This window comes from Centruroides sculpturatus, unplaced genomic scaffold (assembly GCF_000671375.1).
Source record: "Centruroides sculpturatus isolate CEXI.00-Female unplaced genomic scaffold, Cexi_2.0 scaffold61, whole genome shotgun sequence".
Classification (NCBI taxonomy): Eukaryota; Metazoa; Arthropoda; class Arachnida; order Scorpiones; family Buthidae; genus Centruroides; species Centruroides sculpturatus.
The window spans coordinates 92578-118668 of NW_019384572.1; the positions used below are offsets into that span (position 1 = coordinate 92578).

General features: G+C 33.4%; 2 protein-coding genes across 2 annotated transcripts in view; one reads left to right on the plus strand and one right to left on the minus strand.

Annotated features, from left to right (window-relative positions):
- The window catches only part of LOC111624235 (mediator of RNA polymerase II transcription subunit 23-like), a 92324-nt gene that overhangs the window by 25022 nt on the left and 41211 nt on the right, over positions 1–26091 (minus strand). The window contains exons 11-17 of the mRNA XM_023367050.1: positions 16607–16666; positions 16343–16525; positions 15309–15368; positions 15117–15227; positions 5162–5275; positions 1256–1548; positions 365–1211 (exon numbers count right to left, since the gene is read on the minus strand). Coding sequence (XP_023222818.1) covers positions 365–1211; positions 1256–1548; positions 5162–5275; positions 15117–15227; positions 15309–15368; positions 16343–16525; positions 16607–16666 — 1668 coding nt within the window. The remainder of the gene's footprint in view (positions 1–364; positions 1212–1255; positions 1549–5161; positions 5276–15116; positions 15228–15308; positions 15369–16342; positions 16526–16606; positions 16667–26091) is intronic.
- Positions 12669–13834, plus strand: LOC111624206. The gene is made up of 2 exons (XM_023367014.1): positions 12669–13514; positions 13559–13834. Exons 1-2 carry the CDS (start codon positions 12836–12838, stop codon positions 13564–13566), a joined length of 687 nt encoding a protein of 228 aa, XP_023222782.1. The 5' UTR covers positions 12669–12835; the 3' UTR covers positions 13567–13834.

Genomic DNA, 26091 nt, shown 5'->3' on the forward strand with positions numbered 1-26091 from the left:
TGAGTGCCAAAGTACAATGTCAGCTATTGAATCAGAGTGACAAAAATGCTTAAAAAACAATTTAGATTTTTACTATTGGTTTAATAATAAGATCTAATGTAATGAGTTTTGATAAATGTTGTTTTTTATTTTCATGGATTTATGTACTAATATAATATGTAATCATACCTGAATATAATCATATGTATAATGACACATGCCTTTACCAAATAAATGAGTAAATCTTTATGAATTTTTACTTACATGGTTTATGGACCCAAAAAAATGTCGGGGTGGACAAACGCCCCACTGCACTAATGCCGAAAAAAAACTCAGTGCACTAACGCAGGGTTAATTGAACGTCAAGTTTATCGTTGATGATTACAAAGCCTGTTTTAGGAGAGTTATTATGGTCGTGTAAATAGATGGTACGAAAGTTTCCAAACATAGCAATATTGTTGTTAAAAGTATAAGGTTCCTGGATAGACATTAAATCTATCATCCTTTGAGTGGCTTGATGAAAGGAGTCAGTAGCTGTGGCCTTACATCTCTGAAGATTGATTTGAAGAAGCCTCAATTCACTCTGTTTCTGCCTAAACCCGTAATTCGTCTGTCGGATGGTCTGGGCTTTCATTTTAATGGTAATAGGACATTGTGGGTTGAACGCATTATTAGTTGTATCGTATCTGTCATACTCCAGTAGTTCTTTGTTAACAGTTCTGCAATTTATGCAGTTGGGTGGGTTTTCTAGTCTCCTACAGTCGCTAAATCTATGCACCTTTCCACAGTGACTACATCTTTGTCTGTTAGGACAGTTAGTGGATAGATGATTATATCCGCAACATTGGAAACATCTAACCAACGAGATATAATCATTGACATATATTTTAGCCCATTCAATCGCAATGTGTTTTGTTCTGACAAGAATATTTCTGATCCTGGGGGTGGTCGAGAGTACTATATGCCAACAGTTTTCTCTGGCATTGTTTCTAAATAAGACAGTGCTGATTCTGGTGGAGTAGGTGAATTCATCTTTTGTCATTGATTGAAAAATTTCATTTTGGGTAAAAATAGTAGGGATGATGTCTGCTTCATCGACAGAGATTGGGACATTAGTGAGAATAACCTGTGGTCTGCGCCCTTCGGAGATTTTACTACGTACTTTGTCCACTATGTCTGGGTGTTCATTAATGGCATCAGAAAGTATCTCTGCTTCTTTTTGACTATCAGTTCTAAAACAGATACAGTCCCCTTTAATTTGTCTCATAGATTTCACCTTAATTCTTGTAGTTTGATCCTCTTCTTAATCTCACTCTCGATTTGATTCATTTTAGTTAACAGTCCTTCTTCATCTGTTTTGGGGTAAAGCAAGAGAGCAAAGCTGCCCCCTGAGCCTTCGTTATTGATCTTATTCTTCAGGGATCTATTAATGACCAATGTTGTAGAACTGGGTTTTACATTGATTTTTGTGGCTTCCGCGTAGGAAACAGGAGTTATTGGAGAAGCAACAGTGGGTGGAGCAGGGTGAGTGGCAGATTTAGATCTCACCTCCTTAAGAATGCCGTGAAACTGTCCGAGGCAGGAGTACAGACAAGCAACACGATCTCACACCTCTTTCCTTTCCACAGTTCTTATGTTGGAACTGTATTTCTCAGGTAGCAAGTCCAGTATTTTGAGCATGTGCTGGTTGGCTTCATTTAGAATCGAATCTTCTAGTGAGATGATGCTGACATTACAGTTCTGGGTCGTAATATCCAGACAATGAGACAAGGAACTTTGTGATGACATGGTGATGGAGAGTTTTAGAACCAACCAATACAGTGTAGTGTAATTGTCAAGAGTAGAGATGCCAAACGGCCAAAGACTCTGTCCCAGAAGACGAGATCTAGCTCGGACAGAGGTGAAACAGATTGGTTGGTTGTGAGAAGAAAAGACAGTACTCACCCCAGTTAGGACAATCCTGCTGTGTAAACCTCAGGAGGACGTCAGTACAGCTGTGATAAGCGCAGAAAATCCGGTGTGCGGAGAAAAGTAAGCTAAGGAAGTCGTCGGAATCACCCAACAGCCTGAGAATGTGGACAAAGAACAACACCTGTGAGTAATCCAATGGATGATGGCACAAGGAGCCTAGTCCATGAATTTGGTGATCATAGGATGCATGGAAGCGGAGGGGTACTGATGAAACCAGGGAAACACCGATGATAGCTGTGACAGCTTCCTATAAGGGTCGGGCAAGTGCCAGACTTGCCAAGCAAAGCTTGGCTACAAGAACACCAGCCTGACGTTGAGGATTTGGTCGGCCTTATGGCTAAGATCAAATGTGCAGTTTCCCATCCCCACCTATCCCTTGTGGGGGCATATAGGGGCTTCACTATTTGGTCAGATCCATTTGGTCAATGACTAAAGCTTATTTTTGTGATTGCGGGCATCACCCAAGGTCCTTCTTTAGGTAACCGACGGTGGTGTGTAGCGGGATCATTGATCCTTCAAACTTTAAAACCAAATGGGATGGCAAGTACTGAAGCTAAGTCAGGTAAACCTTACCTGGCCTGCCCACTTGCAACAAGTGTTGACGTTGACACCAGTCAACACGGGGCAAATGGGGAAGCATGGGGGGACTGGTCTGCTAGTTAGGGGGTCTCCCTAAACAAATTAAAAGCAGACAATGTTGTCCACCAAACCCAACACAGACCAGACAGCCAGACACAACACAAGAGAAGTAAAGATGACATAACTTACTGTCAACATACGAGGGTCGTCCCAGAAGTACCCGACCTGACATAGATGGAGGTACTTGTTTGAAAAAAAAAACGACTATGTTCGAAAGTATCAACCTTATAAAGCTTAAGTTTGAAGTTTGAAGACATTACGTTGTATAGTATTTTTTGGCAGCCATAAATAGTGAACAATCTCAGTGAATTTGTAAACATGGAAAAAATTTGTCATCGTTATGTGATACAATACTTTCATTTGAAAAGTTTCAGTCCAACCAATATTAAAGCTGAGCTAGATTCTACTCTGGGGGAGTCTGCTCCCTCGTTTACAACAACAAAATATTGGGTGGCAGAGTTTAAACGAGGCCGTACGAGCTGCCAAGACGAACATCGTAGTGGTCGACCAAGTGAGGTGACCATGCCAGAAATGGTGGAAAAAATCCACAAAATAGTATTAGATGACAGTCAACTCAAAGTACAAGAGCTAGCAGACATGGTAGGCACTTCAAAAAGTGCTGTACATCGCATTTTAACTGAAAATTTGGACATGAAAAAGCTGTGCACAAGATGGGTGCCGCGTTTGCTCACAATGGGACAAAAACAGCGTCATGAGGATGTTTCAATCGAGTCTTTGGCAATGTTTCGCAGCAACAAAGCTGAGTTTTTGCATCGATTCATAACCATGGATGAAAAATGGGTCCATCACTTTACACCTGAGATGAAAGAACAGTCGAAACAATGGACTGAAAGAGGTGAATCAGCTCCAAAGAAAGCGAAAACAGTTCCATCTGCTGGCAAGGTCATGGCGTCAGTTTTTTTGGGATGCGCCCGAAAAAAACAATCAACGGTAAGTATTATGTGAACTTATTGCAGAACTTGAGTGATGAAATCAAGAAAAAACGACCACATTTGGCGAGAAAAAAAGTGTTGTTTCATCAAGACAATGCACCAGTTCACACATCCGTTATTGCGATGGTCAAAATCAATGAGTTAAGGTTCAAAGTGCTTCCTCACACACCCTATTCGCCAGATTTAGCTCCCTCGGATTATTTTCTCTTTTCAAACTTAAAAACTGGCTTGGTGATATAAGATTTGCCAACAATAAAGAGGTGGAGTCTGCGGATCATGGCTATTTTGAGAAGCTCGACAGTTTTCACTATAAACAGGGGATTGAAGCTATTGTACATTGCTGGAAAAAGTGTATCAAGCTAAAAGGAGACTATGTCAAAAAATAAAGATATGTTTTACCAAATTTTTTGTGTCTTCTTTGTTAGGTCGGGTACTTCTGGGACTACCCTCGTACTTGCAGATGACACAACACCATGAAAACGTAAACAGTGTCCACTCGGTGACTAAGATGGCCGCCGCTGATGTTTCTGCACACACACTACTGAGGAAGCCAATATGGCTGTCACCAAAAATACAAACTAACAGAAATAAACTAAGAGAAAAATTTAGGCTTAGCTCTACTAAGCCTAACGCCTGACCTAGGCCTAACTTAGCCCTAACCTCCTATACTAAAGTATTGGAGGAGGACTACCAACCCTAAATCTAGGCTTAACACTAGAAAACTAGCAAAAACTAGGAGCGGAGCAAACTAACACAGGTCTTTCTATTTACACTCACTGTCAAAAATTAAGCACGAAGCAGAAAATGTTCATGTCCAGAAAGCAATCTGCATTTGAGAGGCTGCAATTCACTGCAGAGGTAGGTGGAAGTATGAAAATATGTTATGTTACTATCAATCATAGTTACGTGTCGCAAAATATGTAAAATAGGCAGTCGTATAAGAAGCCAGCCTTCTGAAGTGTGAGAGGAGTTGCATGTAAGTGCCTAGAAAAAGTGTGGAGAACTGTCGTACAATTAGTGTGCATGACTGACATGTTTCTATGACTTCCAGAAGACAAATGACAGACAGTGAGTGCTGGCTGTGTGTGGGAAGCCTTGAAGCAGGACAATCAATCACAAATGTTGCTCTTTTCTTTGGTGTTCATCATTCCGTCATTTCACGGTTATGGAAACAATTCCAAACAAGTCAAACAGTCGTCCGAAGACCTGTGGCCGGTCACCCAAGAGTTACGACCCCTGCAGAAGATCACTATATTGCTGTTGTAGCCAAGCAGAATTGAAGAGCAACCTCTACAGTGTGACATCGATGGTTGCAGCAGCCATTGGTAAAACGATATCTGCTACTACTGTGTGCCGAAGGCTACACATGAACGGACTGTACGCCTAGGTACCACGAGTTTGTGTTCCACTATCCGTCCAATCCAGAGTATAAGTAACATGTAACAGAAACAAGATATAGCCTGACGCAATGTTTTCATCTTTACCATTAGTGTATTGTATACAATTTTTGTAAAAAATGGAAAGCATGTTTTGTAATATAAAATTTCATAAAGCAAATATTTCCTCTCATTAATATAAAAATTACATCAAACTTAAAAGTTTCAAAATAAAAACAAAACAAAAGAAAACATACCATGAAATTTGTATAAACAACCCAGTTGATCCAGCAGAGTTTCTACTGACATTGAAACTGATGGAAGTTCAAGAAATCGATGAATCACTATGTCCATCACCTTTAAAAAAATCAATGCTTAATTATCGTATGCTTAATTAAATTATTGCATTATATGCAATTCAATATAAATTATACTACAGTTAGGTTGATTATTCAAGGAAATTACATATCTATACTTTTATTCAAACAACCCCAGACGTTATCTACATATGTCGGAACATTTAAATTCATTTAAACGCTTTCCTGTAAAAGGATTGTGTTTTCTAATAATGGAAGTAGGGATGAGTAGCCCAACTCTTTCAGTTTTCTTTTTTCCAAGGTAAAAACTAAATTAAACAAACTCTTGCAAATTTTTTCCAGACACTTGTTAGCAAGATGAAGATATACATATTAAAATTTTTATTATGAATAGTCTATATTGGGAACAAGTGATGGATGAAGTCAGCAGGGTGAGCAAGAAGGAAGTTGGGCCATCTGGGAGGCTTCACCCCCTAGTGTACATTAAAGAAAAGGTATAATTAAACTTTCTCAAGAACTTTTAGATGATTAGAACCATCATCAAGAAAATATGTAAGAAGAACTAGTTCTCAAAGTTTTCTTCAACTTTAAAGAAATCTAAAATTCTGTAATGTTCAAATTTATTCAATTATTAGTGTTGCCTGCTGGAGAAATTTTTTCCTTTCTAAACTTTTTGTCTAAAGTTTATTAACATTTTGGATAAGATTTATTCAACATACTGTATTAAGTACAGTAGAGCATCGATTATCCGACTGAATTGGGTACTCAGGTTGGTTGGATAACTGAAAAAATCGGATAACCGAAAAAATGAAAAAAATGCATTATTAGTATAGTATATTAGTATATCGCTATTAACCAACTTTGAATTTTCATCGATGTTAAGCCTAACAAATTTTTTTAAAATAATAATCATCGCTATTGTATCGTTAAAAATTATTTTTAAATTATTTTATTGCTCACAAAATAAACAACCATTCATAATTAGAAAATTAAGTCTCGTTTAAATACTGGCCTCCCTTCAATGGTCGAACCGTGTTGCCAGCTAAAACACGCAAAAATTTAACAAAAATAATATTAAAGTAGCCAAGACATAGCCAAATTTATTAGTGCTATATCACTAGCGGACAATTGAAATTTGCCGAGTAAAACGGTCGGTTAACCAATGTGACGGTTAATCGGGGATCGGATAATCAATGCTCTACTGTACTATAAAATAAAATGTATCTGGTCATTTTAAAGGAGATTAGATCAGAATTTAGCATACATTATCATCAGATTTCTTGTAAAGAATAAAGACAACTTTATTCTTAACAGGATTTCTTTTTTTCTTAGTAAACTATTTCAGCAGTCCAATGTGAAATCACCCTTAAAGGTCTTACTATGAATTAATGGACCAATTCCAAGTCATTTATGAGTAAACAAGAATTGCTGTAGAGAACTTGTGGTATAGAAACACAGTTGATTGATTATGTAGACTTTATTATATAAAAGGAAAGAAGGAACAAATAGCCTGAAATGCGTTTTCTTTTTATATAATAAAGTCTACATAACCAATCAACTGTGTCCCTATATGATAAGTTCTCCATAGCAATTCTGTGCTTTCTTCTAAAGATCTAAATAGAGAGAACAAGAAGCAATCAAGTACTAATTTCAAGTCATATTGCCACAGAAGCTCGATCGACTGACTTGGCAAATATTTAACTTTTTAAATCTAAGCAGTCAGAGCTATAAAGCCATTGAACAATCACGGTTTAAATTCCACACAGTGAATAAAAACGGCATAAAAAAAAAGAACTTCAAAAAAATTAACAAACAAAAATCTATAGATAGTCTCACTACAATTACATTTAGGTTGAAAACCTTACAAAAGTTACAAAAATTGACTAGTGTTTCAAATTGTAATAAATACTCTAATAAATCAATCACGAATGAACAGTGTGTTGGTGCAAATGCTTTTGTTATCAGTCAGATCAATCCAGTTATAGTGTGAAATTATTTCTTGTTCAGCAAAGACCAATGACACCATAAATGTTATCTTATAATATAATTGAAATGGGTTGATGATGATAATAAATGCAGAGTCCAAATGGTTAGGAGTTGAAAGTTGAAATTTGGTACACAGAGTATATCATGAGAATGCACACTAAGAAGAGATTTTTCAAAACTTCCCCCATGGGGGAAAGGGAAAGGGTTTAGGATTACCCAGAAGAACTCAGTTTCTACTATACTGTACAATTTTAGAGACGGTGTTTTGTGTTTTTGCAGGAAATCAAACATATTTTTTGACTCATCTAAAAATTCTCTAATTAGCCTTATAATCCTATATATAAGGCCTTATAATCCATTATAATTGAACCATTTATGATTACTTGAAACAAATTCGTTTCATTTCAAAGCTTGATATATGGGTTCCAGATGTTCTTAAAGAGAGATGCTCAGTTTGGTGGGATTTTAAGGAAATTTTTTTTTGAGCTTTTATCAGACAATTTAGCAATTGACTCAAAAGTGCGCTGCCATCAAGTAAACAAATTGAGTAATATCATCAAATAGAAAAGGCTAAAATTGATCAAGAAAAAAGTGTAGTGTTTTACCATGATAATGCCAAATTTCACACAAGTTTGATAACTCGTCAGAAACTGTTACAGTTTAGATGGGATGTGCTATCACACCAACCATATTCGCCAGATCAGGCACCCTCAGATTATTACTTGTTCTGGTCTATACAAAATTTTTTAAACTAAGACATTTACTTGGAAAGAAAATGTCAAAAATCACTTGGATCAGTTTTTTGTAAGCAAAGATCAAAACTTTTATGAACGTGGAATCATGCTACTACCAGAAACAATGGCAACAGACAGGTATTTGACAAAAATGGTCAATATATAATTCAATAAAATATTTATTTATTATAAGAAATTACTTTCCGAACAACCCAATATTTATTTTAATTCATTCATGTATTTATAGTGTTTATTACATTTTTGTATATTTTGGTATTTCGAACCTCTTTGAATTTGATATCGTATATTTGTTAGAGTATAGAACGATTGTAAATGTTCCAGAGAATTGAAAACCTGACAATGGCCTTTGATCAAGTTGAAAACATTTGTTTAAAGCAATAAAATTGGTTCTCAGAAGTATAAGGTGTATATGTGTGTCAGAGTATTTAAAGAATACAGTCTGTTGAAGTATTTATTTACAGTCAACCCCCTATAACAAGGGTTCCTATAGTTCGGATTCCTATATGATGGCCAAAAAATTGAGACGGTATCCGTACAAACATGGTAAAAAAACTCCTATAATTCGGTAAAACGTCATCAGGCAGCCAAACTACTTTCCGCCGTCCAGCGCCATGCTACGGAGAGTTTAGGCGTATAAGTTGAGTTTACTATCGTCTGTACAGTATGTAAATTAGGTACCGTAAGTCTAATACAGCACTAATTTTATACGTTTCTTGTGAAAGAAACATTTCTTATTCAAAGGCCATAAAAATTATTTATATTTATGATGTCTCAAAAGTTCAACGAAGTTTTCGGAGAAAAATAACTTATCAGAAATCGCGGCCGCCGTTTGGTGCGCTGCTCCACGACAAAAACAAGCTTAAGCAATGGCGACGTCAAACAGTGCACACTTGGTAAGTAATCCTACAATTTTTTGTTGATAGTAGGGGTGTCCAACCTTTTTGTTTCTCTGGGCCACATTGGAAGAAGTCATGGAGTTTTGGGCCAAAGTATATTTTGACCCAATCCGTAAATATACAAGTATATTTAAGTATTAACATGTCTAGATTATAGTAATAAGTATTAACAGTTTACCACAAAAAAGAATATTTTTAAAAATTACTTTTACAGACACTTTCAATTTTTACTTAGAAATAGATAAATTCATTTATTATAAAGGAGACAAACAAAAATTTATTTGAAAAACACAAATATTTGTTTTATTTGGGTCTCTAATTAATAAAAACCGACGAAACACCATTTTAAAGTGCATTTTTATTCGACTAATATATTTATAAATAATATGTAGCCCAAAAAGTAGCCAATGTGCCAACTGATATTTTTTACATCAAACTAATAAAAGGATAGCCAAATTTGGCACAAAGTAGCCGAATCTTGCAATGCTGGAAGGAATACTAAATAAAGCTGGAGTTGAGACTCAAAGAATTATAGACCCAAATGCGGGGAAAGGAGAAAGAGGACAAAAGATAAAGAAATGAGGAAGGTTGGAAAATTAAGGGTCCATATTGCATAACAGGAGATCTATTTAACCTTTCTCATTACTTTTTATCTTTACGTCTTTTTCTCCTTTCCCCGAATTTGAGTCTAAACTCCTTTGAGAGCCAATTCCAGCTTTATTTAATATACTTCCTCATTCACACATTTCTAAGTATTTGAAAATACAGTAGAGCCTCGATTATCCGACCCAATTGGGGACTGGGGTTGGTCGGATAATTGAAAAGTCGGATAACCGAAAAGTATGAAAAAATCCATTATTAGTGTAGTATTTTATTATATCCCATGTAATTAGTATATTAGTATATCGCTATTAACCTACTTCGCGTTGAATTTTCATCGATGTTAAGCCTAACAAATTTTTTTAAAATAATAATCATCGCTATTGTATCGTTAAAAATTAGAAAAGTAAGCCTCGTTTAAATACTGGCTTCCTTTCATGGTCGAATGAGTGTTGCCAGCTAAAACACGTAAAAATAATATTAAAGTAGCCAGACATAGCCAAATATTGTAGCGCCACATCACTAGTGGACATTTGAAATTTGCCAACTAGGGCGGTCGGTTAGCCGAGGTGGCGGTTAATCGGGGGTCAGATAATCGAGGCTCTACTGTATTTCTTTTCCACTCAAAAATAAAATATGTATAAAGGTTTACGGCTTTGTGAAACTTCTTTTTTGAGTTTATGCCATTGAAATAAATAAATAATTAAAAAACTGGTCGGTTTTGTGTACACGTTTATTGGGCCACATTCAAACTTCCCTTGGGCCGCATGCGGCCCGCGGGCTGGACACCCCTGGTTTATAGTATAGTTTATACGGATTATTCTCAAGAAAATATACGTATTTTGGAAATGTTGAGTTGAATTAGTCTAGGAATCAATTAATTTTATGGAAGAAAACCTTTCAAACAGCCGTAGTCAATAAAATGCATACGTGCCGGGCTGTGATTGGCAAGGACTCGTACAAAATGGATTCATAAAGAACAAAACGTATCTACCGTGTTATAGGGGGGGGGTCGACTGTATTTACAAAAAAGATACAGCAATGTCACAATGACAATGATAGTTGGCCCCCAAATAACAAACAACAAACCAACAAAGATAAAAATAAAAACTAAAATTAAATTGCTAAATTTGTAACTGTGTCTTCTTATTTGCTTTATTTATTTAGCACAATGGAGTGCAATTGATAGGACAAAAGGCATTTATTACATTCTTTATTTATTCACTGATATGCATTTTGGTCAGCTCTTCAGTCAGCTATTACAAAATATATTCAGTTACAATACAATATTAGATTTATATAATTATTTAGCAAGAGACATACCTTTTAATTCCTTTTTATAGTTTTAAGTATAATAAATAACTTGTATAATGTGAGAACCCAAACTTTAATGAAAATATTTTTCCATATTCATCATACCTATTTTGACAACTAACTTTGTTGACTATCCTTTACTACCCAAGAACATCTCAATTTACACTTTCTCAATGGCAAAAACAATGCTTTCCCATTATCCATTGACCTCTTGGCCAGGCACTACTGTTTATGTATCAGAATTGATGATGTTGGTTGTTGCCCATTCCTCTACCAACATAGAACTCTGTGTCTCCTTCGACGGAATACCATCATCTCCAAATACAAAATACCATCATCATCCAATATGGAATAACATTGATACCAACAGGAGTACGTCCCTGCATCTGGAACATTTCTATTGTACCAACCACCTCCAAGAGATACCAAGAAACAGACCTTCACCTGTTTTTTGAGGATCTCATAAAACCCCAGGTATCTATGACAACGTGTGATTTATTGTACTTTCTCTCATGCAACCACCTCCATTAGATAGTTCAGTTAATCTAATATTACAATATATGTATCCTGTAACCTTTTTTTTGTGATTATTAATAAATGGTTATTTGTTATTAACCCAAGAGTCTGAGTGCGCTACTTCCGTCTTGCTGTCTCTACGTACTTCATCCAAAATCAGATTGCTCGCATACATGGCCGCTCACATGACCAACTTTTAACCCAAAAAAAAACTCACCACCGCAGCTTCCATGTAAAACAAGACACAATAGTATCAGTCCTGATGAGGCATCAAAGAAGTGCCGACCTTCCAGTCACAATAACATTAAAATACGTTTTTTTAAAAAACAAAGTTATGCATGCATGCTTACAGTTTTGTTCTACAGTTTTAACCTTACTTTTTCTTTGCTTCTTCAGCACGATGAAGTGCGTTAATTAGACACAAGGTAATTTTTTCCCATTCTTTATTTATTCATTGGTCAATACGTGTTCTGGGTCTCTTCAGTCAACTTTTTATTCTGTTGTTTATAGTTTCAAATATATCAGTTAATTTATATAATATTAAAACATATTTTCTTATAAAGGGGGTGCATGCATGGTTATCGGCTTTTTCCTCTTCTTCATTCAACTTTTTATGGTTTGTAGGATATTTAAAAGTTTGTATATTGCTAAAATACACTTTTTCTAAAAAAAGGATTTTTTAAAGGAAATTGATCATGCATGCACTCTTACAATTTTGTTCTTTAACTGTATTTCTTCATCAAACTTTTAAATATCCTACAAACCATAAAAAGTTGAATGAAAAAGAGGAAAAAGCCAATAGCCATGCATGCACCCTTTATAAGAAAATATGTTTTAATATTATATAAATTAACTCATATATTTGAAACTATAAACAACAGAATAAAAAGTTGGCTGAAGAGGGATACCAGAGACCCAGAACACGTATTGACCAATAAATAAATAAAGAATGGGAAAAAATCACCTTGTGTCTAATTAATGCACTTCATCGTGCTGAAGAAATAAAGAAAACAGAAAGACACTGTTTCAAATTTGTAAAGCTTACTTTTTATATCATTTATTAATCTCAAACCAGTCTTTCTTTGTTATTGGAGGATTGGAAAAATCACCAAATTTATACAATACAGTTGACCCCCTATAACACCATTGATTATTCTGTTTTATATGAATTCCATGTTGTACGAGTCACTTAGATTTTACAAATACATGTGCTGGGCTATGAATGGCTCACGTATTTGTAAAATCTAAGTGACTCGTACAACATAGAATTAATATAAAACAGAATTATCAACAGTGTTATAGGGGGTCAACTGTATCTAGGCAAGGGCCGCTGGTCCCATTGTGAGTTTTCCGATTGCGTTTATTTGCGAATATTCCGGAGCGTTTTCTCTGTGATCTTTCGTGCCTTATCATTGAGCTCTTGGGAAAGTGACTACCTACCTCCACGCGGTGCGGCCTGTTAGTACCTTTTAGAGAAGCCAAAGGTAGTTGCGACTTGTTAAAAGCCTTTTTCAAGGCTATTTGTTGTGTGCGATGGCAGGTAAGCCACCACACTTTGCGGTTCCCACCCGGACAGGGGGAGAAGAGGGGCTTGTGGAAGAGACACAGGCATCAACTCCGTCTCTGCCAAGTCGGCAGGATGGATCGCACGGCAATAAGGTCATTGCCGCCAAAAAGGTTCAAGATGAACTGCATGAGTATCTTGTGGCTAATGCCCATTCCAAAATTGGGACAAGGGATCATATTCCCCAGATATTAAGGAGAGTTGAAACAATTATAGAACTTTTAACTGAAAGTGAAGAACTAAAGAAGATGGTGTCCAGCATACAGAAGAATTTGGAAGAACTGAAGGTTGCAGAAGAAAGAAGAGGAGGAAGATCTTTTGCGCAAGTGGTCGCCAGTCCCCCCTTGGTTAATAAGAGGGCGGTGGAGCCAAGGGAAGTGGTTATTGTGCAGCCTACAGAAGGAGACAGTGATGCTGAAAAAACTAAGATGACAATAAAAGAAAAAATTAATCCTCAGGCCTTGAAGATTGGAGTTAGAGGACTCAGAAAATTACGAAATGGGGCTATTGCCATTGAAGTTGAAAAGGCAAGTGATAAGTTAAAGTTACAAAAGGCAGTGGTCGAAATTCCTGGAATGACTGCTCGTGAGCCTAAAAAACGCACACCAAAAGTAATCATTCACTCAGTACCTAAGGATGTAGAGAAAGGTGAGATTTCAAAGTTTGTGTACCAACAAAATGAAATATTGCAGGACAATAATACTGGACTTGAGGAATTTGAAAAGGGTTTCTTGGTAAGATTCCCTCTTGGAAACAGAAACAGGTCCACATCTAGTTGGGTGGTGGACGTCAGCCCTCAAAATAGAATTAAATTGTTAAAGTTAGGAAAGTTAAATTTGCAGTGGGTGAGGTGTCCAGTAGAAGATTTTGTTCCTATTGTGCAATGTTTTAACTGCTGTAGAATGGGGCATTTTGCCCGGGATTGTAAGCAAGAGACTCCCACATGTAGCCAGTGTGGAGAAGGACATAGATACNATCTAACTAATTTAAATATGTTTACAATTAATAGCGTATTTTCTGTTTTCTTATATTTACACATATTTTCTTTTGAATTATATAATTATTAACGTGATTTTCTAATATAAATATTTTTACCATTTTACAATATTTGAAGTCAATTTTCATTTATTTTTATACTAAGGTTTTTATTTATACTATTATTATTGTTTAGTATTTCAAATACTTTCTTTAAATTTTCTATTGTATGTGTTCTTTTCCTCTTGTAGAATTTTTATATTTTCTTTATCTATATTACAGTTATTTAATGTGTAATGTTCATAAAATATAGAATTATTTCTATAATATTTTAAGTTTGCTAAAGTATAGTAGCCTATTACAAAAGCATTTAATAAGCCTACACTAATTTTATCACACATTGAAAGATACGTTAGTTATTTTGATATGTAATTTATATAGCTCATAATTCAATTCACATTCCAAACAAGAATGCAGAATACCAAGCAACAACAAAAAATACTGTATACCAGGTATAGCAATAAACACAGCAAATTTGCTTCATATAGTATATCGGAGAGAGAGATAACAAAATCCTATAATGCTCCTCTTGCTTATGCTGTGCTATTTGCATCAGTAACAAACAAATAGCCAATGGTAAAGTCTACTTTAAACCTTTTTCGTGATAAAGTTTTAATATTTATTACTATAATCTAGACATGTTAATCCTTAAATATACTTGTAAATTTAAGGATTGGGCTACAATATACTTGTGGCCCAAAACTCCATGACTTCTTCCAATGTGGCCCAGAGAAACAAAAAGGTTGGACATCCCTGCTCTATGTTAAGTTCACCAAATATGAGTTTAAATTGAAAATATTTGTGGTGGCCTGCTTGATATAGTTACTGCAAGCATAAAAACAATTGTTAGAAGTGCTGTTCCAATTTGTTTATCACAGAACAGTAAAAGTTCAAATTTACACCCACCATAAGAAACTGATATTCAGTTTTGAAGAATTTTTCAAGCTAACAAGTTAACTTATGACATCAGCATATACAATATGTTGATTTATAAATCAAATAATCATAATTATTTGCATTCAATTAAAAAAATTAATTAATTTTATGACAAAAATGCAGCTATAAGAATAATCAAGCAATAAATAGAAAATAGCAAAGTTGAGACAAATTAGTTGCCTCAAGTTAACATTATTTAATAATTAAATTTTTCTTATTTTTAAGAGTAACAATTCGCATTACATTAGACAAAATACATATGTAGTGAAAATAACTTACAGGTAAGAAACGAAGACAGACATTTCCAAAATAAACAGGAAGATAAGTGTGTTGACTGCTCTGTGCACTCAGATCCTGTAATCCTTCAAAATAAAACTTCTCAGGATATTTCTGAAATTATTAAAACAATTTATAAAATTAAAGTTAATTAAATGAAAAGAATCTAATAGAAAGATGTAAACATATACCTACTCTATGAAATACTAAATGCTTCTCATGCCAATTAGATTGGCGCCAATGTTCTGGAGAATTCTGTAAAAATAAAATTATTTTAAAATTATTACTATTTTTTTCATTTCTATTTATTTAAATTACACTAATGTTCATAAAATATAGAATTATTTCTATAATATTTTAAGTTTGCTAAAGTATAGTAGCCTATTACAAAAGCATTTAATAAGCCTACACTAATTTTATCACACATTGAAAGATACGTTAGTTATTTTGATATGTAATTTATATAGCTCATAATTCAATTCACATTCCAAACAAGAATGCAGAATACCAAGCAACAACAAAAAATACTGTATACCAGGTATAGCAATAAACACAGCAAATTTGCTTCATATAGTATATCGGAGAGAGAGATAACAAAATCCTATAATGCTCCTCTTGCTTATGCTGTGCTATTTGCATCAGTAACAAACAAATAGCCAATGGTAAAGTCTACTTTAAACCTTTTTCGTGATAAAGTTTTAATATTTATTACTATAATCTAGACATGTTAATCCTTAAATATACTTGTAAATTTAAGGATTGGGCTACAATATACTTGTGGCCCAAAACTCCATGACTTCTTCCAATGTGGCCCAGAGAAACAAAAAGGTTGGACATCCCTGCTCTATGTTAAGTTCACCAAATATGAGTTTAAATTGAAAATATTTGTGGTGGCCTGCTTGATATAGTTACTGCAAGCATAAAAACAATTGTTAGAAGTGCTGTTCCAATTTGTTTATCACAGAACAGTAAAAGTTCAAATTTACACCCACCATAAGAAACTGATATTCAGTTTTGAATAATTTTTCAAGCTAACAAGTTAACTTATGACATCAGCATATACAATATGTTGATTTATAAATCAAATAATCATAATTATTTGCATTCAATTAAAAAAATTAATTAATTTTATGACAAAAATGCAGCTATAAGAAAAATCAAGCAATAAATAGAAAATAGCAAAGTTGAGACAAATTAGTTGCCTCAAGTTAACATTATTTAATAATTAAATTTTTCTTATTTTTAAGAGTAACAATTCGCATTACATTAGACAAAATACATATGTAGTGAAAATAACTTACAGGTAAGAAACGAAGACAGACATTTCCAAAATAAACAGGAAGATAAGTGTGTTGACTGCTCTGTGCACTCAGATCCTGTAATCCTTCAAAATAAAACTTCTCAGGATATTTCTGAAATTATTAAAACAATTTATAAAATTAAAGTTAATTAAATGAAAAGAATCTAATAGAAAGATGTAAACATATACCTACTCTATGAAATACTAAATGCTTCTCATGCCAATTAGATTGGCGCCAATGTTCTGGAGAATTCTGTAAAAATAAAATTATTTTAAAATTATTACTATTTTTTTCATTTCTATTTATTTAAATTACACTAATGTTCATAAAATCAATTAAAGACGTCAATACTTTCTTCTCAAATTCTTATTAAATATAAATCATATACAGTGGTACCTCAGGATACAAATGCCTCAGCATACGAAATTTTCAAGATATGACATGAAATTCGAACATAATTTTGCTCCACAGTACGAACAAAATCTCACCATACAACGTTACATTAGTTTGCAATGACATTTTTTATTCACTTCTGTTTATTAGTCTGTCCGCGTGTTTGCTTCATCGTGGAAGGATCTTGCTCGATAAAGGAAATCTCGAGGTATTATCAGAAAGTGACTGGTTTTATTGAAAAGAAACATCGCGAAAAGGTTCACACTGGCCGTATTGCTGCTCGGAGTAATGACATTTGCCTAAGTCATTTTAGAAACATTTTAAAAAGTAGGCAAAGCCAAACCTCTTTGGATAGATATTTTAGCAAGCGACCTCTATCTAATGAAAGTGCTGGTGGAAGTAAAGGAAAGAAAGCAAAAAGCAGTGAATAAAAATTTAAAATATATATATAAAACAGAAAAAATAAAAAAATTAGTGTAAAGTTATTTTTAAGTTATTGTTACATTATGTTATGTAAGTTAAGTTTTACTATCATTTCCCTTCTCCCTCTCCTCCACACCACCAGTTTACAATTCCACTGTTGTCTATCCTCAAAAAGTAAAGTGCAAATAAAACTACATTTTTTTTAATCAATTATTATTCTATTATGGTTATTTATACATTTACAACTACAAAATGTGTTTCAGTGTTTTCCTTACTATAGTCATTTTTTTTTAATGTACTACTTAGCTTTAATTTGAATGTGTTTTCCTGTTGGAACAAATTATTTGGTTTTACATGTAATCTTATGGGGAAAAATGATTCACCTTACAACATTTTCATGATACAATCTCAGTTTTGGAACGGATTAATTTCGTATCCTGAGGTACCCCTATACTGAAATTATATATACTGTTCAGAAAATATGGATGATTGATTGTAATTGTAAAATCGTAAAAGAACAAATTATCAATAAGATCAGATTATACTCTGAATATACAGAGTGATCGGAAAATGTCTGGCCAAAATTTAAAGGGGGTTAGAGGGACAAATATAAAAGGATTTGCAATACAATGCTTGTCCGGAAACGCCGTGTGAAATTCCTGGAGAGTAAAGAAAGTGGAAAGGTAAAAGGAAAGAGGCACAAACAAATGTAACAAGCCCAACCTTTGCACAGCTCTCCCATTTCCATTTGTAGCTCCATATGTCAGATGGATATCTGCTAGTTCAGCATTCGTGAAGTGCTGCATGCTGTATGTAATCACAGTGGGGAATGACAGCTTCCCACATTGCCGGCTTGTTTCAACTGCCCTACACAGCACCCTCTACCATCTTCACGTGGTGTTTCTGGACAAGCATTGTACTGCGAATCCTTTTATATTCATCCCCTCTAACCCCCTTTAAATTTTGGCCAGACATTTTCTGATCACCCTGTATACTAGACATAAGATTATGTTCATGTTTTATAAATTTTGGAAGTTATTCTCTTAGTAGGAATGAATCAAAATAAGAGCAATAAAACAGTTTGAATAATGTCACAATATGTAATCATTAATAATGAAAACATTAAAAATACAAATTAATAATTGTTTTTATAATAGTAACTATTTTTGAACATGGTCAGCAACAATGCAATACATTGACAATATATTCATCTTCACATTAAAACACTTAACTGTTAAGAAAATTTTGATATTATCCCAATTTCTTTATTTTTATCTTTTTAATAAATATTATAATCTGTATAAATTAATTTTCAGCCAATTTGAAAATTATTTACTTATTGGTGTAAATAATAAAGAATTCATTACTATTATCATACTATGGATAATAATTATTTAAGAAAATTTTTTGCAAATTAGCAAATAATCAAATAAAATATAAAATCAAAGTGTTTTAGAAATTTTGAAACTTCCTTGTAATTGATTTCCTTGTATTGAGTAATTCATTATATTCATTTTTTATCAATCAACATATTCAATATTATTCAGCAACTAGCAATAGAGTGATGCTGGTCATTTAACTCCCTTTGGGGGAAAATATTTCAATTGAATTAACATAACTTCCAATCTAGACCAGAAGTTTGTATATAGTTAATTGGAGCCTTGTGCCCCTAAGCTTTCCATATCCAGTCTTGACTTTCATCTATCTAACTCCGTTCGCGTGATTAAGGAAAGACAGATGGATGACAGTGGGAATTTATAAGTATGATTTTTTTCAAATTGCAGCCCAATTAAGAAAATAGACATGAGAAACAATTTCTGGAAAGTTTTCAAATAAAGATCTGAACAGATATAATGTGAGAATGAGAAGTGAGTACGTGACTATCAATAACTCAATGGTCACATAGAACAGTAAATTTTGTTAAACTAATTGCTACTATAACATGTAAATCTATACTTTGATGTATTTTAAAATTTCTCATTTCAAGCATACAAATATTTTTACATAAATATATATAAATAACAAAAGAACTCAAAATAGATCTTAAACAACAATCGATGGCAAACCTAAAAGAACTTACTCAAAACTTTAAAATTTTTGAATAATTATATGTGCAAGAGAATTGCACTGTGGATGGTCTGATATATCATATTTGTTTTTAAAGATGTATTTAAATTCAAACAAATAAATTTTAATTTTTGTGTCAATAGGGAGAGCTTAAGTCCCTGTAACCTCTGTGGATCAAACCCTCCAAATCATGAATAAATTAGAATATAAATCAACTTCATAAAATATAAACTTAAAATAATTTTAAATACAAAGGGTGATTGGTTAAGGAACATAATCCTTTCCAAGACTGTGTTTGCTATCCAAATTGTTAGTTAACCGATTATTGACTTACCATGGCTTTTTATGGGAATTTGATTAATTTATTCTGGAGACCCCAAAAAATAAATAAAAAATTATATACTTTCTTACTATGTTTATTTACATGTAATNCAAAAGAACTCAAAATAGATCTTAAACAACAATCGATGGCAAACCTAAAAGAACTTACTCAAAACTTTAAAATTTTTGAATAATTATATGTGCAAGAGAATTGCACTGTGGATGGTCTGATATATCATATTTGTTTTTAAAGATGTATTTAAATTCAAACAAATAAATTTTAATTTTTGTGTCAATAGGGAGAGCTTAAGTCCCTGTAACCTCTGTGGATCAAACCCTCCAAATCATGAATAAATTAGAATATAAATCAACTTCATAAAATATAAACTTAAAATAATTTTAAATACAAAGGGTGATTGGTTAAGGAACATAATCCTTTCCAAGACTGTGTTTGCTATCCAAATTGTTAGTTAACCGATTATTGACTTACCATGGCTTTTTATGGGAATTTGATTAATTTATTCTGGAGACCCCAAAAAATAAATAAAAAATTATATACTTTCTTACTATGTTTATTTATATGTAATAATAATAAAACATATACTTGTTACACAGTCTTGCATTTTTATCAGTCACGTTGTTTTTCTGTTTGCAGGACATTAAAGAATCTGTCCAATGTCAATTGCTTTCCTCNTTCTTGCTATGTTTATTTATATGTAATAATAATAAAACATATACTTGTTACACAGTCTTGCATTTTTATCAGTCACGTTGTTTTTCTGTTTGCAGGACATTAAAGAATCTGTCCAATGTCAATTGCTTTCCTCTCTTCGAGATTTTTCGGAAGTAATTAATAGCATTATCGTCGTAGAGATCCCCAAGCCTGTTAAGCTCAACCTGGTTTGGATGCCATTCTAAGACCATTGTTCTGACATCCTCCCACTTCTTCAAAACATCTTTAATAGCAGATGTTGGCATTGATCCTCTTTTGTCGTCCTCTTTTTCAGAAGAAAACACATCTTGCTGAGTTTCTTAGTGTTCTTCATTCAAGAGTTCTTGGAGTTCTTCTGTTGTCAGACCAGTTTCAGTTTCCATTATGAGCTCTTCAATGTCATCCTCATTCACCTCCAATTCCAGATCTCTAGCAGTTGTCACAATTTCATCCATAATTTCAGAGACATTATTTCAGTCTTCCTGAATGCAGGGGGGATACAGCTTTCACCAAGCAGAATTCAACTGTCATTGAGTGACTTCTGACCAAGCTTTTTGAATGAGCCATATAGCTTCAAGAATATCAAATTTTTCTTTCCAAAATGTTTTTAATGTCATCATTGAGGAGAACTGGCAGGCTTCAAAACACCAATGAAACAGTGATCAAATGTACAATTTCTTGAAACCCGCAATAACCTCTTGATCCATTGGTTGAATCAACGAAGTGGTATTGGGAGGCAGAAACTGAACTGTCAGCCAGGGAAAGTCTTCCAGCAAATTATCTTCAAGGTCTTTTGGGTGTCCTAGTGCATTATCAAATAGCAACAGTGCTTTCAATGGCAATTCATTGGTCTGGAGGTAATCCTTGATACTTGGAGCACAAACTTCAAACAGCTAGCCATTCTTTGTAAAGAGCCTGCGTAACCCATCCCATATCACTGGCAGTCTTTCTTTAATTATGGAATTTTTTGAATGCTCTAGGTTCTCAGGGTAATAGACAAGAAGCAGGATAAGCTTCATATCACCACTAGCATTAGCTTCCACAAGTAATGTCAATCAGTCTTTCATGGGTTTATGCCCAGGAATATTTCTTTCGTCTTTCGTGATGTAGGTACGGTTCGGCTTGCACTTCCAAAATAAACCAGTTTCATCACAATTGAAAATTTGTTGTGAACAATATCCATCTTTTTTAATGAATTCTTCAAATTTGAGACAGAACTTCTCAGCTCCTTCATCTGCACTAGCAGACTCACCGCAAATTACCACATGTTTAATGCCAGATCTCCTTCTAAACTTTGCAAACCATCCAGTGGTAGCTTTGAATTCTATTTCCTTGTGTGACAAATGTGGAGTTTCTTTCCAAAATTTCTCTAGCTTTCTCTTGAATGATAGTCACACTAGTTGCACCTTTTTTCATTTTCCTTTCTTTTATCCAAATTAAAAGCAATCTCTCCATTTTTCATAGATGGCACATCTTTGTTTTTCAAATGTGATTTTCGTTACTCCTTTAGCTGTTCGAGTCTTCTTGATTATATCTTTCTTAGCTAAGATTGTGCCTACTGTAGACCTGTTCAAGCCATACTGCCTAGCAACATCAGGCATCTTCTGCCCACTCTCTACTTTGGCTTTTATCTCTTGCTTGGTTTCTACGGTGAGCACGATTCTTGACACTCCACTCTTTTTAGGCTCCGTAATATTATCAATTTCTTTTTTAAATAAAATGTTCAAAAAAGCACTAAAAAAATTCAGAGAACAGAAATCAACTAGTGCACAAAAGAATTATGTAAATGTGAGGCCCGAATGTAATTCGAAATTTTGGTGTTAAAACGTTAATGAATATCTGATAGGACAGTGATAGGAACTCTCACCTTTAGAAAATAAAAATGACACAAAACTTATGGAGTGCCCGACACTCTCGCAAAGGCTAAAAAAAATTATTTGTCAGAAAAGTAAACAAAAAGCTGGAATTACAATGGAGAGTTTCAAAGTTCAGGGAAACACTATCCGATCGGTACTGGATTCAGCGTCAATGTTGATGTCTCTCGCACTCCGAAAGGTTTCGAATTGTTACCTGGAGACAAGGGAAAACCAATCGGTATTCATTATTTTACATTGCTTCTTTTTCTGTTTATTCTGAGTGGTGTTCGTTGTCCAAACATAAATATCTTCTGTGAAAGTGTTCGTTATCCAATTTGTTTGCAATCTGAACTGTTCGTTAACCAATCGCCCACTGTACTACAGTATTACTGTATTTATGGAGTCTGCATATTTTGTAAACTTGTGCTTTTTAATGGAACATTTGTCTACATCATGGAAATTTTTATTGTCTAGAAATAACCATATTAATTTTTTTGCTGTTTATTTTGGTTAGGTTTTGCTCTATAGGTTAGACAATTATGCTTACTTTTTTAGACATTAATGTATATGTTATTAAACACTTCTAATTTTATTTACGAGCATATATTTAAAATTACAGTAACAGAATATTAAACCTATTTTACATGATCATATCACCATATCTAATATTTATTTGTGTTGGAGGCTGTTGGCGTATTTTTCTGTTCACCTCAAAAACAGACAAAGAACTTATTCTACAGATTAAAACTAGTTAATTTTTATGATTTTGTGTTGTGCAATATTATTATCAGTGTTGGTTAGTCGAATAATATAATTAATATGCAACGTTCGCCGGTGAAACGAGGTCGACCACCACTTCAAAGATCAAAGTCAGTTAACAGGAAAGAATCTGCTTNGAGCATATATTTAAAATTACAGTAACAGAATATTAAACCTATTTTACATGATCATATCACCATATCTAATATTTATTTGTGTAACCAAAGGGTCACACAAACAAGAGAGAGAGAGAGAGAGAGAGAGAGAGAGCTTACATTCTTTCATGTGAGGTTAAATACCTCGATCAACACCAGACTAGTGATGCCTATGTCAGGATCGGCAATGGCAATTCATCCGTTCTCAAGTGAGCGGTCATGTGTATGAGTGGTCAGATTCAAGAGTTGGATGTCCTGAGAGACAATGCGGCCAAAAGAAGTGCACACTACAACTTAAAAATACCCATTTATTTTTGTATATAATTAAATTTCCACGTATACATAAGATAACGTTCTAGCGTTCTAGCATCTTAAAATGAATAAAGCTTCAGTAGCAAAACAGAAGCTTTAAAGCATAACATTTTTTGTTACTTTATACTAAGTTAGCCGAAGAGAGAGCTGACATTCTTTCATGTGAGGTTAAATACCTTGATCGGTCAAATCAGCTTGATTGAATTCTTGAAATCGCAAAACATCCTGATGACAGGGTGGAGAGGTTTCCTGGTTGGGTAGAGTTAGGCTGCTTGATAATATAGTTCACAATCAAATGTTTGTTTCTAGAGTGTCTATGGTGAAAGGTAGTCAAAAGGATCAGCGATGGAACACTCACACAGAAAGAAGGAGGTTGGCCAACTCTCTGTGTTGGTTCCCATGTCCATCTTTTATTTCAGGGATCCTCCCCCTTGATTTCAATTACTTTTTTTGGCAATATTTGCGTTTTTCATAAACTATAGAGAGTGCTGCATTTTTACAAAATGGCTACTTTATCTGGGTTGCTTGTAACTAAAAATGTAAAATTATTCATATATCACTGTGCAATGTAATGATATATGCTGATTGTAGCTGTTTATCAAGAAATTTTATAGAAGGAGAACAATTATTGCTAGCAGGGCATGTCATTATGTGGTATTGAAAGAAATGAGCAAGATCATTCTATACATATTGGTGCCCTTTGTGTTAAAAAACATCAGCTTTGAAATTGTCCCATCAGGGCTGGATTTACAAGTAAAAAGCTATGTAAGTTGTTGCTTAGGGCCTCAAACATTTGTACAAATAAGAAATTGAAGTCAAATTTTGTAATAAACATTTTTTTTACAAACCAACAAAATATACTTTACATTTTATTTTGTGTAGTATTTCATTAATTTTTTTTTCTAAGAATTAACATAAGATCTTTTTAAAAATAATTGATAAAACCAATTTAAAAAAAAGATTTTTAATGAAATGGGTATAAAAATTTAATTAAATTCAACTATAAAACAAAAGACTAGTGAAACCTCAACATCTTTTTTCTTCCAATATCTGTATTAAATCAGAGTCATAGTCTGATTTAATTCTTTTCCTTTTATGATTGACTTCTAAAATTGTGAAGTGTTGGTAATGGGCCTTTCAGAGTTCAGCTTAGGACTTCAAAATGCTTAAATCCAACCCTGTGTCCCACACAAAATTACTGGCATTTTAAACTTTAAGAAAATATGTTTTAAAATTGACAGCATGACTTGTTCATGTAAAGCTGGACAATCAGGAAACTGCCAATTTAACAGTCTAATCCACTCTTTCAGAATTTTGAGAAGCTCATAAATATAACCGACTGATTTCCAAATAATCATCTGTTTTTGTGTGGGAATAGACGAAAACTTATATCAAACTCCCGTAAAGCTTTGAAATTGCAATTTGGAATGCAACAGAAAGCTTTGCTTTTTCTATTACTATTCATCTTTACTGCTGATAATACACAAGAATGAATCAAATGACCCAGATAGAATAGTTTTGTTTTTAAACACCAGAGGGCAAGCATCAGGTGAAAAATGCAAATTAAGTTTTTGACCAATAGGTGAATTTTGGATGAAAGTTCCTGGTGACACATACATTCGGAAGATGTGTCACCTTGGGAAAGGAAGTATATCCGGGAAAAGATGCAATCACATCCTTCCAGTTTTTTGTGTTGGGAAAATTTTCTTTACAGAATATGTGAAATTTAAGAATTAATTTAAACAAATTTGATATATTTTGTTGCAGGTAATAAAAATTTCCATCTCATCTAGTCTCTCACATTTGTCTTACTAACAATAAACTTACTTTTTTACATGTAATATAATTGTTGTAATAAAAAAGATATTGTAATAATTAACAATATTTAACATTATGTTTAGTAGAGGAAATAACATCTTAAATACTTTGATAAAAGTAATTATAAAATGAGGGCTTTATGTCACATCATTCAAAACCTGACTGTCCTGCATAGATGAAGTTGTAATGTACCCATTTCTCACATACCACCAACAAAGATCTCAGAAATTAAAGAACACTGTAATACTCTGCAGCCCTCCATTTCATGGATACAGCTACTCCATAAAACTTGAACATCAATTTACTCATAACTTTGATTTTTAATATAACATCTTCATCTATTCTAGTCTTTAAATAAATAAAAGCATGTAATATTTAAATATTTTTATTTAACTACTTATAGTAACCAATCTTAGTTTATTGACAATCACGTATGTCACACTAAATTTATCTTTCAGTATATAATATTATAAGTATTTCATTATCACATTAACTGTTTGACAAAAAATAAAAATTACTACACAGTAGTGAATAAAATTATAAATATCAAAATTTAATCAATAAAGTGAGACAGTGAAAACTAAATATTAATTTTAAGCAGACATCAAAATGGATTCAATTGACATTAACAATTAAAAAGAAAATTTTTAATAATAATAATGGGCTACAATAATTAGTTCAAATATTTTCTTACCAAAATATTCACTATTAAGTACTGGAATTTATAACTATCTCTTTCAAAAATATTAGAACATTATCAAACCTGAAGCAGTTCTCAATAGAGATACGAAAACATTTGTCAAGCAAATAAATATTATTATTTTTATTGGAAATAAAAAGGTTTGAAAAAGATAATATTTT